Genomic DNA, 14,003 nt, shown 5'->3' with positions numbered 1-14,003 from the left:
TAGGGAAATATAATGTGTGGCTATTTTGTACAGAAAAAACCTAGATATGCACATATTTTGATTGATGCCTGCACAATTTTGATAGTCAGTATTTCTGAAAAATAGCCACTAATGTAAGTAAGTCTTTATTACAACATCATCTGTTTATATATACCAAGTTTATCTAAAAACCTTACTGATCTCGTCTCACATTTACTGTTTTTTTCCAAACTAGATTTTTCTGTATAGTGTCTATAAGATAATGATCAAAGCTAAGCTTGTTTATATTTTAACCCTAAAGCCTTTTTTTTTTTAAAGTTAACTGAATTATAGTGGCATCAGCATCTATAAATCAGTGCTCACTTTTTCTGAGCTGACAGGGTAATGACTATTAACATTGGAACCCCTCATTATAGTGAAGCTGTGTGTGTGTTAAAAGGATCAGGATCAGACAATTAACAACTAGTTTAACATACAGTGACTTTTGAGAAAAGGTTAGCTAGAGATACTATAATTTGACATACAGGTTTGTAGAAGCCATTTGGAGTTACAGATTTTCTATAAATTTATACATAGCATTATTACTTTTACCAAGCTTTTTAAGAGGAGTAATAAGATTATATTAAATAAACACCAATTAAAAGTATATCTAAGGAAGTAAATCTTCAGCTGTGTTAAATAAAAGCAAAAAGAAATTGAGTAGCTGCTTTAAAGAACTTTGTTAAGAAAAAGTAAGCTAAAGAGCTTCTTACTCAAAAGACCATCCAAAACTAAACAGAGCCTAGGCATAAAGTAAATAGGTATGAAAAATAACAGACAAGTTTTTTCCAGGAACTAAATCAGTGATTCTCAATCAGTGTGATGGGCAGCCTGGGGTACTATAAGGTCTTTTGAAGGAGGAAGTAAGAGGAGGCAAGTAAGGTGTAAGGAGATAAGCACGTAAAGGCAGTCTCAGGCTCTTCCTGCCTAGCTGTTCCGCTAACCCTCTGCAAGAGAGCCTTTTAGTAAATAAGTTAGATTTTGAAATGGAGTGCTGCTCAAGTTCACAAAAGTTATGCAAGAGTACCTCAAGCCTAAGAGGGGTGCTTAAAAAAGGTTAAGACCTGTTCTACTAGATGGAAGACCAGACAGTTTCTTGGACTGCATGAATAGAACTGTTAGATAAACTTACCATCAGTCCAAGACAAAAAAAAAAAAATTATCTTTTCAGATCAGCTAAGACACTTGTGTTGTACTTTAGTTCTTGTCACCTTGACCATGGGATTGGTGTGGTAGGATATAATAAGTCAGCAGATCACAAGGGACTTCATCATACCAAGGAGTGTGGGGTGGGGAAAGTTGTTTTTGTTTTACAAGAAAGCAATAATTTTTCAGAGAGAGATCCAGTCCTCCTTGGAGGTAGGAAAGAAAAACCCCAAAATGTTTATGCCTTCAACAATATTTCAGTCCGTTTAAGGAGGAAACAAGGGTCCCCAACCCTTAAGACAAAACCATATAAACATAAAGACTAAACAGTATCAAAGACAACAAGAGTATTTTTATCTTTATAACTACAAATATTAAGAGAAAAACAGCATTTTTAGAATCCACAAAACCAAGCAGATAAACATAACAAAGACTAAACTCTCTGAGTAGTGAATTCATGTATCAAGTTAGATAATTATTTAAGCAACTAAATAAAGTAAAACTTTTTTTTCCTTCTTTTTTTTTATGTGGTATAAGTAGCTAAAGTAGCTTATGTGGTATAAGTTTAGAACTCAAAACCCCCTTTCGCCTCTCTCTAACAAAAAGTCTTAAAATAACATTTCTTCTTTTTTCATTTTCTACTCAGCTACTTAGAAAGGGTAATGTACTGCTGGTTTCCTTATATCAGTACAACCCTAGCTCCTCCTCTTTTAGGAGTTGCCTCTCTACCATTCTTAAAGAAAGCAATGGAAAGCCTACTGGGCATGCTCTTTAGAAGTAAACTTCCTTAAAAAGGAGCTAGTCTTTCATTTCTCTTCTTTTCTTCATGTCTCAGTTGAAAGCTTATGCTATATTTCAGTCTGTAACCAGATACAGGAGACAAACTTTCCCAGAAGTAAGTTTTTACCCACTGCTGCTTTTTGGGGTGCTATATCTAAGTATATTGCTTGTGAACCTATTAAGAGTAATAATAATATTAACGTTTAAAGAAATTCTCTCTTTTGATAGTTGTTTTAAATGAGTAAATACTTAATATGAAATATTTTGTTGGTAAATCAACAAAGCTGTTCTTTGGACTTGCCTTATCCTTTATTATCTACAGGTGTTAAGAATAAAAAAAAACCTCACTGTCAGTCACTGTTTTCCCACACATATGCAGCACTCCTTTCTTTTTTACCTTGTAAATAAAGCTCTAAGGTCCAGTAACCAATTCCAACCTAGCCTAGCCTATACTTTATTAGCTTTAAAATATTGTTTTTAAAAATAGAATAAACATAAGCTAAAGCATATGTCTGTTTTAGTTTTTGGAGTTTCAGGCTGTTGTTTTCCCATATTACCCTAATAAGGCGCATGATGAAGTCTACAAACTAGCTGACTTTCAGGAATATCCTTGTTGTAAATTCATCTTATAAATGCAAGAAAGATTTCCTGTCTATCTGAATTGGGTATTTCAAACTACTAAAAAGTTTGAGAGCCTGAAACATACACTCTTCTCTAAACTTTTGCTTTTTGCCTCCGTGTTTCCCATTTCTGTTTAGCTTCTCTGTCTGCATCTTTTTGTGATACTTTTGGTTCTTGTTTTGTTTGCTCTATCTATTTTGGTAGTTGTTTCCAGGTTCTGTCTCTTCCTTTCTCTTGTTCATCACAATGACCTTTCCTTCTGAGGAGAGTCCTGGAAGCTGCTCCCTTTACAGCCTCCTCTTGCAGCTTTCCAAAGCATCACAGACTTACCTCGAATGCTGTAGGTACAGCATCTTCCAGACTCCAACAGCTGTCTCACTGCAGCTCTGTGGCAAAGAGAATTCTGGACCACTGTCTCTTTAGTAGTTCCATTTTACTCCCAAATCCCAAAACAGCATGTGAGTAAATGGCATTTGCTTGGCAATACTTCAGAATAAAGAGGTGCTGTTCCCATAAGGGAGTGAGGCATGAGGAACCCATTCCCCAATATAAAGATGCTATAGGATGAAGGATTACAATCCTGATGCTTCACAGAACACCTGTGCCTCAGTCATGAGACTGGTTATTCCTTTATAACTTTCTCTATCTTCATTTGTTTCTCTTTATCCTGTTTATTCCTTTGCAGTCTCCTATTTTTCCTTATGCTAGTAAGTTTATTGCTTTCTTTAGACAGGAAAGCTATGGAGTAAATAAATTATTTAGAATAGCTGTTCTAGTCTAATGTGGATGCTATTACAGACTAAGTCACTTTTATTCTAGAGTAATTTCTGCTTTGTTAGCAAAGGAACTGTTTTGGGAAAAGAATCTCGCTCACTCTGGAATAGTGTCCAAACACAAAGCTCTTCTGGAATAGCTTTTGTACTATTCCAGTCAGTGGGACAAGGCCTCTACATAGAATACGCAGCCTAGGAACAATTACCTTCTGTGGATTACTTGGTTGAGTAACTTCAAAAATGCCAAAAGCGTGGGAGGTGTGTTTGTAGGAAAACAAAGGATATGTATGTGCAAGTCCACACCAATTTTAGTCTTTTCCTTTACAGGCAGACTTGTTGCTTAGCTGCTGCTGCTACTTGGGTGACTTGAGCACCGTATGCCGATGCATGTAATGGAGCTTGAACCTGTGATAGTAGTGAAACTTGGTTTAGGGACCTGCAAAGCTGGAAAAAAGCAGTAAAGACTACAAATGGGTTCAGGTGCTCGTTACTTTGACCAGGGTGTTTGGAAACTAAGTTAGGATGCTTGTTCCTTTTTTTTTTTTTTCAAATAGTGCCACAAGGGCACAAAAGTGACCCCCATCTTCTTGTCCCCTCACTTCCCTCCCCTCTCTTCCTGCCCTTTCCACCCCCCTGCCTTTTCCTTGTGCGGTTTTCAGTTTGCCTGTAGTCTGGGAGTTGGCAGCACGGTTGGAAATAAAATACAGTTGCTTTAGCTCTCAAGTTCCTACCTCTGGTCCCACAAGGGAACTAGAGCTTGAATTAGGTTAGAAAATACACTCTTTTTAATAATTTAATACAGCTAAAACCTTTTAAGGCTGAGCAGCCTACTGTCATCTCAGACCCCAAGAACACATAATTGGTGGTTTCATTAAAGCTGGGCTTTTAAATACAGTGCATGTTCTATGTTATTGGAACTAAATGGGGAAGCCTCAGAACAATACACATCATTTCATAAAATGCATTTGTGCCCCAAGCCATGGCATCTGAAAAAGTTTACTACCATGATATGGGTGTGTTGATAAAGGCTTCACATTGCAGGCCTCTGGGGCCAGCAGGCAGCAGGGATTTGTATATTTATATCCACTTAATTAGGAATCTTAGGATTCTTTGCTAGCGAGTTAAATCTCAAGTTATCATCTCGAGTCAGTTGTGCTGGGAGAGGAAATTCTCTGAACTTTTTTTACAGTAGTTAATAAAATGTATGTAAAGTTACATCTGTCACAGCACATCTTGGAGGCTAACGGCATGTATTTAAGTACATGTTAGCATGCTCTTCATGGTATCACATTTCATATGATGCCACTTGCATCATATGAAATCTTGCAAGTGCACTTTGAAAGTCAGGCCAAGACTAGTTCTGCTATGACCAAAGTATCCTCTTAACACTTCTATTGCAATAGGCCATAATTGGAATACAGGCTGCATTGTGATACATTCTGTACAAACACAAATGGAGATGTGATGCTTTCTTAGCCTGCAATCTCTTCAGGAAAGCATCACCAGTGACAAGCAGAAATGATTAATAAGGGGAACAATGAAATTGCTCATTTGCTCTTTTATTTTAAAAGTGTAGGTATCCATAATACCCAATAATAGGCAAACTGACTGTAGGCAGTGCAATAGAATTGGATCTCCAGAAGGGGTCTGAAGGATGAGGGGGTAATGGAACACATGACTTGGTGCAGGCAGTATATTGTATATATGAAGAGTAGCTTGGAGGAATGCAAATGTGCATTTATTATGATAGTGTCAACCAGAATAAAGAAGCTGGCCTCTTTGGCTGAACAAAAAAAGTGGGGTGTGTTGGTGGGGAATATAATAAGAGAAGACTGGAGAAGCATGAAGGACTTTGAGTGTGAGAATGTGGGGTGCCTATACATGTGTATTGAGGCTGCTCTGTTGCACTGTAATTGCAGCGCATCAGAGCAGACACTATTATAGTGTCTGCTGGATCGTGATAATTACCACACTCCAGCAGTGACATGTGCATCAGAATCCCTACACTGAAAACCAGTGGTGGAGGTGCTTTACTGAAGCTCATTTGAGCTTTAGTTAAAGCGCCCCTGCTGTCATTTTTCAGCTTGGAGACCCTGATACATGTGACATTCTGGGTGCTTTAATTAGAGTGGCTCTCGGAGCATGTGTGTAAATACCCATGGAGTCTGAAATTTACGTTGTAAAACACTGCCAAGGAAAAGGTATGGTCAAAGTGACAGTCAAAATGTCGGCATCTGTGTTGCAATTGTATCGGAGAGAGTTGATGTGTCAGGGCTGTAGAGGGAGGGGTTTTAGAGTAGGGAAAGATAAAGTGTAATGAGGACTGCATATATAGTCTAAGCAGAATGTAATGGAGAAATCACAGCCATACTTTGCTATGGATCTCAAAGTAAGAAATAAAGAGATTATGACTTTCATGTTAAAATGGATAATGCTTTGAGCTGTGGGAAAGTCATTTGTAAAATGATTGTATTCACAATGGAGCATTGATAGCTACGTATTGGGTAGGCCTGTGGTTCTCCAACAAAAAAGCTGAAATGCCAAGCTTGTATTATATTCTTTGCTTTTTAAAAATCTAGTTACTGCTTCCATTTTGCGGTGGTTTCGATGGAGATTTGTAAGCAATGTGTCTGCAAATTGTTCTGGACTTGCACCATGACTTGTTTGAACTCACTCATTACATCCAAGAAGCATGGCCATAAGAATGGCCCATATGCCAAGTCATTGTACAAATGGCCTATTGCCCATTGGTTTTAAAGCATAGCTGAATAAAAATGTTATGACGGTGCCAACTAAAATGGCATAGGTGGTGCTATAAGCACTTCTGAGTTTTTAAAGTACACGAAGTCTGAGAGCCTTGTGCGCAGATGTATGGAATAGCTTGCAGGTGTAATCCTTGTAGGTGCAATCCATTGTTTTAATAGCTTTCAAGTAGGGACTCTAATGTAGTTAGTCCTTCTGGAAGCTAATGTATAAGGCAAAGGGATTAAGAAGTTATTCAGTTTAATGTTAGATCTGAGGAATTGGTATAAAGAAGCCATAAACTATTTAACATATTTGGCAAAGCATTTTTATGAAATATTTACCCATCTATTTTACTTACAGTTCTCACTTTATTCCCTTCATGTCATTGATGGCCAACTGGCTAACAAGTGATCCTCTCACTTTTTATTAGAATCCAAATTCTTAATTATTTGGAACCTGTTGCTTTATATCAAGAGACTCGGGACTAGTGCCAGCTCACTTTGTACAATGTCTCTTTCTACCAGTAGTTCTTGTGGCTGTACAGTTTAAGCCCGAGGGTAGTTGTGAAGAAAGAGTCAGTGCTCCGACTTGGAGAATATTGTGACTTACTGGAAAAGGTTGCTAGTACCTCTTAGAGCACTCTTTTGACACACGCGCACACACACACGCGCACACACGCACACAAAAAGAGTAGGGATTTTTTTGCTTGTGAATCATTGAGCAGTATCACTGTAAGAAGAAAGAAAATACCTTTAGATTTTTGTGGCAAAATCTCCTACACAGAAACAATGACTGAACTAGTAACTCTTTTTGGTCCTTTTTTTAAGGCATTTGCAGTTCCATTTCACAGCAGGGTAAATAACAAGCACTGAGTAATGACCTTTAATCTGCATTTAGAGTTCTTCTCATTTATGATAAATGAAATGCCATGTGGCTAGGATTGGTGTTTTTTGGGTTTGTTTCTTTTTTTTTTTTTTTTTTTTTTTTTTTTTTTTTTTTTTTTTTTTTTTTTTTTTTCAGATTCTTGTCTGAAATGGAGTGAGAGTAATACTGCACATAATTCTGCAAAGGAGGTATAGGCACAGTATGTAGTTACTTGAATGGCATCGTCATTGATTTAAATCTTGTTCCATTAATAATTCACACCAATACCCAGCTGTTCTTGCACTGGAAAATGCCTGCAGAAACCACTTATTCTGCAAATCCTCCCAGCTTATTAATGCAACTAGAACCATTAAATCCAATGGGACTGTTCACTTGAATAATGAAGAGGCAGTTCAGCAGAAAAACCTTTCTTCTTCTCTACTCAGGCTTTTATTTGGGAGATCCTATATAATATCTATACTGTTGTAGTTAATTAGTTGTTGACTATGGAAATGGAAGGCAAATCATGTGTTTTGAAAATAATTTTCAAATGATCCCATGTCTCTGGCACTTTCTGTTTTCTTTCAGTTCAGGTTGGCATGCAAATACCACGGCGTTGGTTTTGCTCTAACTGGTCCTGTTTTATTTAAATAGATGTGAACTGGATTCCCAGTTCAAGTGCCAGAATTGCCTTGTTAGTGATCTAACATAAAACGATTCAGGCATAGACTATCAAATTTACTTCCGGGAAGGTTGTCATCAGACTTGCAGCATCAATTTTCTTTTCCATCAAAATATTCAGTTTTGGCTCTGAAACTAGAATCTAAAGAATAATTTTGAGGAATCTCATGGAGTACATAAACTGTGACCAGTGGGCATAGTCCTGCAGCCCATACTTGGGCAGGACTATGGGACTGGCCTCCATGTATCATTAGTCTTTCATAGTTGCTTAAGTCTCGCTTTTTACTAAATAGTATTATGTTAATTTAATGGTGAGTTTACTTTTTTAAAAGTACACCCCAAGATACCACAGCTCTTTGGCAAATGTGAAGGCACATATCCAGCAGTGTTTTCAAAGAAGGAGGGGTGCGAGTGTGGGGTGTACTTATGCACATTTTGGGTTTGGTTTTTTGGGGTTTTTTGCTTGCTGCTTATCTAAGCTGTTTTCCTTGTGTGGTAAGAGCAAAAAGCAAGATGGTAAGGTACTGTAAATCAATCATAGGATCAACATCCTGCTTCGAGTGTGTGTGTGTGTGTGTGGTGTTTTTTTCCCCCCCCCCCCCCACCCCCTGCACCCCTAAAAATTGTTTTTAAGTTTGCTCTGAGACATCTTAAGATGTTTGCAGTGCTAAATATAGCTCCAGTGCTGCAAACACAAAGTTGTCTGGTAGTGGGTAAAGTTTGCTTAGTATTATGATAAGACCAAGCGCTTGTCTTTACTAGAGTCTAGTCTGTTGGGTTCCATGTTATACTTTTTTAATAGCCTCAGAGGGATGTGATAATTTCCTACTGATAATAAGATTGCTGCAAATATGAAAAATTAATCTTGGGCAGTTAAAGAATTCCCCTTCCCCTCCCCCTTGGGAAACTGTTATCCTTTCCTGAAAAGTATGAGTCTTGTTACCACCTTTCTTGCTCCCATCTTAGGTTTTTTCCAAAATGTCTTTTTGGTTCACAGTTTTTCAGTAATCTGTAAGATGACCCAGTCATCCCTTGAAAACATCTCCAGTATCAATCCATTAAAGGTTTCAGTTAGCCTTTCTGCTACAAACTCCCCTTTCCACAGTTTGTACTAACTTACACCATCACTTTGAGTTTGGTCATTTGTGAAAATGCTGCATGCAACACAAGTAGCCTACGGTCTAGATTCTGTTGAATGCTGTCACACACTTTCTTCAAGTGTCTCTCTGGGCCATATACTTTTCAGTGCACTAATAATTGAGTGCTGAGAGCCAGTTAGCCTAAACTATGTTACCTTACAACTAATGAAATAGCAGGTGGGGGACAACATGCATCCAGACACTTAGGGAAGTTAAGGGGAGGTTAGTGTGCGGGCCGGGAGCGACCCGAGCCCTTTTCTGCGCTGCACGTGGGCTGTGGCCAGCAGCCCGGGCACGCCGGGTCGGAGAGGGAAGGCCGTCGAGCTGGAATTAGGCACAAACGCGTAGTGGTAGTTTTAAAGATTGTTTACTTACGCCGAGATGGCAGTGGTGTAGGCTGGAAAACTTGATTGAGTTGCGGTTACAGACAGAAAAGAAAACAAAACTCGAACCTGCAGGGCACGAGGGTACGTCGCAAAGGGTTCCGGCGACGGGAAGATGAAAAATACGAGGGTACGTCGCAAAGGGTTTTGGCGACGGGAAAATAAACCTGCAGGACTCGAACCCGGGTAGAAGAGCTCTGAGATCGGTCAAGGATTCACACGAAGTTTGCTAGGCTCCATGGGTCCTCCTGTTCACTCATCCACACGAAGTTTGCTAGGCTTCGTGGGTCCGGTTCTCTTGCGCGCGGGAAGGGATACATCTGGACTGCGCTCGGTGACGGGGAGAGGGTAGAGGTTGATCAGACTTCCGTTGTCTGCTTTAAATGCACTGGTTCTGTAAGGATCCGCAGCGCTTAGAGATCTTCACACAGCGTGAAGTCTCCTCCTCCCTTGTTCGTGGAGTCCTCCAACTTGGGCGGAAACCACTCAAGCCTTTTATACGGCTAGCAAGCCAATCACTAGCTGCTACGTGTGAATAATTTAGAACTGGCCAATAATGGGACTCGAATTAGCATACAAATGGCGGGAACTCTTTGCAACGAGCATTTCTGTGCTGCAACAAAGAAATGCACCCTGCAAAGAAAGCTTCAAATTGGCGGGAAATTCTCCCTTGCACTGGGGTTCTCTTTTTGCAGCAGAAAACTCCACCGTGCAAAGAAGCTACAATTTAGCTGGGACAATTTAGTAGTGCCGAAGCACACAAAACAAAAATCACACCCTTTGGGTTGTGACAGTTAGTTCACATTAAAAATGGCCACCCAATCTAACTTAGTTTGCAGACCCTACACTTGGATCCCTAGTTAGGAGGATCCACTAGATGCTAAAACAAGTTATTGACCTTCTATGTGTACCCCATGTGTATGAAGTTGAGGGGTGAGGCCATCCCCTAGACAGTTCAACTGATGCAGACTGGAAGTCTTAGACTGTAAAATGGTGATGGGTGATGAATCTCTTTTCCCTTTCTCTTATTTCGTCTCTCCCAATTCAGTGTTCCTGGCTCCTTGTGTCCATCTCCTGACGGACTAGAGTCAGTGTTTAAAATATGAATTGGTCTCAATTGGTCTTTTTTATTAGCCTTTTGAGCTACAAGAAGAGGGGTGTTGAAGACTTCAGTTTTGGGGAGTCTACTGTTTTTGTTGCTTGTCACTTACCATAAGCTGCTCAGAGCCTTTCTGGAGAGGGTAGGATATACATTCAATGTGTTTATTTGCAAAGCATGTCGCTATTTCAAAAGCAGAAGAGCACTGAACCTTTCACTTGATTTCAATGGTTTAAATGAACTTTGCTGAAATTCTGAATATTTACTTACAAATAAACAGGGTTTTTTTTACTGGACTTTTGTTGACTTCATTAAAATTGTTAACAACTTAAACTAAGATGTCTTAACCCAGTAACGCTATAACAGCCAAAATGGCTAACTTTTTTTTAGTACTTCTCAAAGAATTTTCACTGTTACAAGTTATAAATCATCAAAGGTATGTTTCACACTGTACTTTGTTTTAGTGTCTATATTTTGACAAATTACCTAGATGTGGTATGTCCCTTGTTACTGCTGTTGTAATAGCTTGATACTGCATCTAAGTTCAGGCTCCTTCCTATTTGGGCAGACATTTGTGTGGGGTGTTGAAAGCCCGGAAGGAGAGAGTCTCTGCCCTGAAGAGCCTGAAGCCTAAATATTTTTAAATGTAAAATGGGAAACTGATATAAAAGAAGGCAGAGTAACTTGCCAAAGGTTACCTGAAAGGACAGTGGCAAACTTGGGTGTCATACATATAAACAGATGACTGGTAGTTGGTAAGTTTTCACTTCGGAGTTAAACTGGCAGACATGCATTACTAGTGTTTTCCAGTATGCTTCCTCCTCTGACTAATTAGCTATTTGAACTGGTGATAAAACTGCTAAGGGTAAATAAGCAAGCTTTCTTCAAATAGACTGAAATATATTGCTGTGTTGCAAAGGTGAAACTATACTGAAATGGTCAGCAAGTCTGGGGTATATAAATATTGATGTTCAGAGGAAGATTAATGGGTAAATTTGTGTCACAACCCAAAGTTGTGGATTTTTGATTGTGTGTGATTCGGCACCGCTAAATTATGTCCCCGCCGAATTGCAGCTCTTTTGCACGACGGAGTGTTCTGTTGCTATAGAGAACCCGCGTGCAGAAAAGTGTCTCCTGCCGTTCTGTAGCCTTTGCATTGTGCATTGCTTTTGCATTACAGTGATGCACGCTGCAAAGGAGTTCCCGCCAGTTGTATTGAGATTTGCGCCACATTATTGGCCGGTCTTAATTTAGGCACACGTGGCGGCTAGCTATTGGCTTGCTAGCCGTACAAAAAGCTTGGGTGGTTTCCGCCCAAGATGGAGAGAAAGATGGAGAGAGAGACAGAGAGAGAAACGGATCTCTAAGTGCTGTGGGTCCTTTCGAACCCAGAGCGTCTTTCTTAAGAAGGCGATAGAGGCTCCAATTGCTGAACCCCCGGAGCCTAGCAAACTCCGGGGCACCGCTTACCGACGGCCTCTAGCCTCTCCCCGTCACTGATCGCAGTCCAGACGAATCCCTACCCTAGAACCCAGTTATCGAAACCACGGAGTCTGAACCACTCCAAGGATCCTGGGAACCGAGTTTTAGAGTCCTCCAACGAGGATTGAAGCGGAGCTATACCTGGAAACTGTCCAGCCTGCACCGCGACCATCTCCGGTGTAAGTAAATAATCTTTTCAATCAACCATTATGCCTCCGTGACTGATTCTAGCTCGAGCGTGCTACTCCACCCCGCGACTTTTCTCCGGCCCCGCGTGCCCGGGCTGCTGGCCACAGCCCGCGTGCACACAGACGGGCCCGGCTCGTGCCCGGCGAGGACAGGACCAGGAGCCCACCCGCACAATTTGGGCTACTAAAAAATCATTTTTGATAGGGACAACAGGTTGTAGAACAAAAAAAATCAACATTTCAGTGGCTTGGAGCTAGAGTGGAATTCTTATCAGTGACTGGTGATTTTGAAACTGGTATCTGATACTATGGTGAGCGTTTTGGTTTTTTTGTGCTGTGGTGTTGTTTCTTGTTTATTTGCTTGTTTGTACACTTTTTTTTCCTTGTAGATTAGTGCAGCGTTGGCATGCACTGCTTCATTTTGCAAGGGGGTAGTGCTCTGTTTTGGCCTCAAGGAGCAACACTAGAAAACACATGACATTAATAAACTTCTGGGTGTTGTGGGTTTCCTTATTGAATAGCTGTCACTGCAAATGAAGGAGATTTTACAATTTTTCCCTTGCTGATGTGAAAATTGGCTTGTTAGTGTTACTGAGAATCATCTGAATGATGGAATAGTTACAGATTTGTCCTGCTTCTCCTTCTGTAGTTGAAAACCATGCAAGTGGCTTGAAACTTTTTATTTCTATTTTGTTGCTGGGGAGAATCTTCCTTTTTGTTTTCCCTTCCTGCCCCCCCCAACCCTTTTTTAACTATCTCCCATGCTTAGAGCCTCCAGATACAGCAAAACAATTTTAGTGAGGATGACTGACTCCTGCCTAAGTATAGGCAGTCAAAAAGCCCAAGGCTGAATCAATTCAATCTTTGCAGGTTAGTCTAAGATGTGTAGATGAACTAATAAGCCAGTGAACAACCATCTACTTTGGATTCCAGAACTGCAGTCACGCACCTGCAGTGGCCCAGGCCAGAAGCTGGAGGGCACTAGAGCATGCTCGGCTGGAGCAGACAGCATGGGCCAAAGCTAGCTCACCCACCCTGCAAGAGAGGGATGGGATTGGGGCTTTGCATTCTGGGATGCTGCTGGACTGTGAGTGAACTTTAATTTGGAGAGGATCTGGGACAGAAATTCAGTAAACAGATTTAACTTAAATAGGTTAAGTCTGATACTGCATCCATCTGGGTTTATCTTAAATTGGTTTCAGCCATTTTGGAAGTGGTTTACGTGCACTGAACTTCTGTTGTGTTACAGATCTGAACTGGTTTCCGATCACTTATGCCAATTTGTGTAATTTCTGTCCCTAGTGTTCTTTCCAACCTCTTCTTCCTACACCAGAGGACATAAAAATTCTCCTGTAATTGACACAATCAAGTAGGATGGTTGCAGAGTGTTGCTGTAATAGTTATCTTTTAAAGAAGTTCTGAAGGCTTTTTATGTTAAACTACTTCTGAAATGTCTTACTAATAGCTTGGCACAAGTGGAAAAATGAAACATTTTTCTTATTGGGAACTGGCAATAAACAAAACTTATTGCCACTATATTTATATGCTGCCCTTGCCAACTAATGTTCAGAGCAGCTTGCAGTAAGAATCAGAAGCAACATATAAAAGCAAATGAAATAAAATATTAAACAAAAGCTCCTTAAAGAATCACTTCCTAGCTTTGCTTGCTAAATGTCTGTCCAAATAGGAAGGTTTAACTATGTTTCCAAAAGATGTCCAGTCTTGGGTTCTGGGTATCAATGGGGAAAGATTTCCAAAGCTGAAGACTGACTACCAAAAAGATCCTGCCACATCTTTGCCCCCCAGACTTGGCACATTGATGGTACTAGCAGGGGATTGCTCTCTTCTGATGTTTGGGATTGCAGTGGGGCTTAAGAGAGAAGATGGTCCCTTTAGACATAGGACCTAGAATGTTTAGAGCCTTTTAAGTCAAAAACAGCACTTTGAATTCTGCTTCGAAAGCTATTGAAGGCCTATGCAGACTTGGGAGCACATAACGTGCTTCTGGTGACTTGACTACTTATCTGACTTGAGCATTTGTTTGAGATGCGTGACCAGTTCAAAACTGTTTCCCCCCCCCCCCC

At 40.2% G+C, this 14,003-nt stretch overlaps 1 protein-coding gene across 1 annotated transcript in view; it reads left to right on the top strand.

Moving 5' to 3' along the window:
* Positions 1 to 1,952: 1,952 nt before the first annotated feature.
* Positions 1,953 to 14,003, top strand: part of TBC1D4 (TBC1 domain family member 4) — a 129,312-nt gene continuing 117,261 nt past the window's right edge. The window contains exon 1 of the mRNA XM_025197332.1: positions 1,953 to 2,059. Coding sequence (XP_025053117.1) covers positions 1,991 to 2,059 — 69 coding nt within the window. The 5' untranslated portion in view covers positions 1,953 to 1,990. The remainder of the gene's footprint in view (positions 2,060 to 14,003) is intronic.

Source organism: Alligator sinensis, unplaced genomic scaffold, assembly GCF_000455745.1.
Source record: "Alligator sinensis unplaced genomic scaffold, ASM45574v1 scaffold241_1, whole genome shotgun sequence".
NCBI classification, from domain to species: Eukaryota; Metazoa; Chordata; order Crocodylia; family Alligatoridae; genus Alligator; species Alligator sinensis.
The sequence above is the reverse complement of the archived record's forward strand: the minus strand, read 5'-3'. Positions and strand labels throughout refer to the sequence as shown.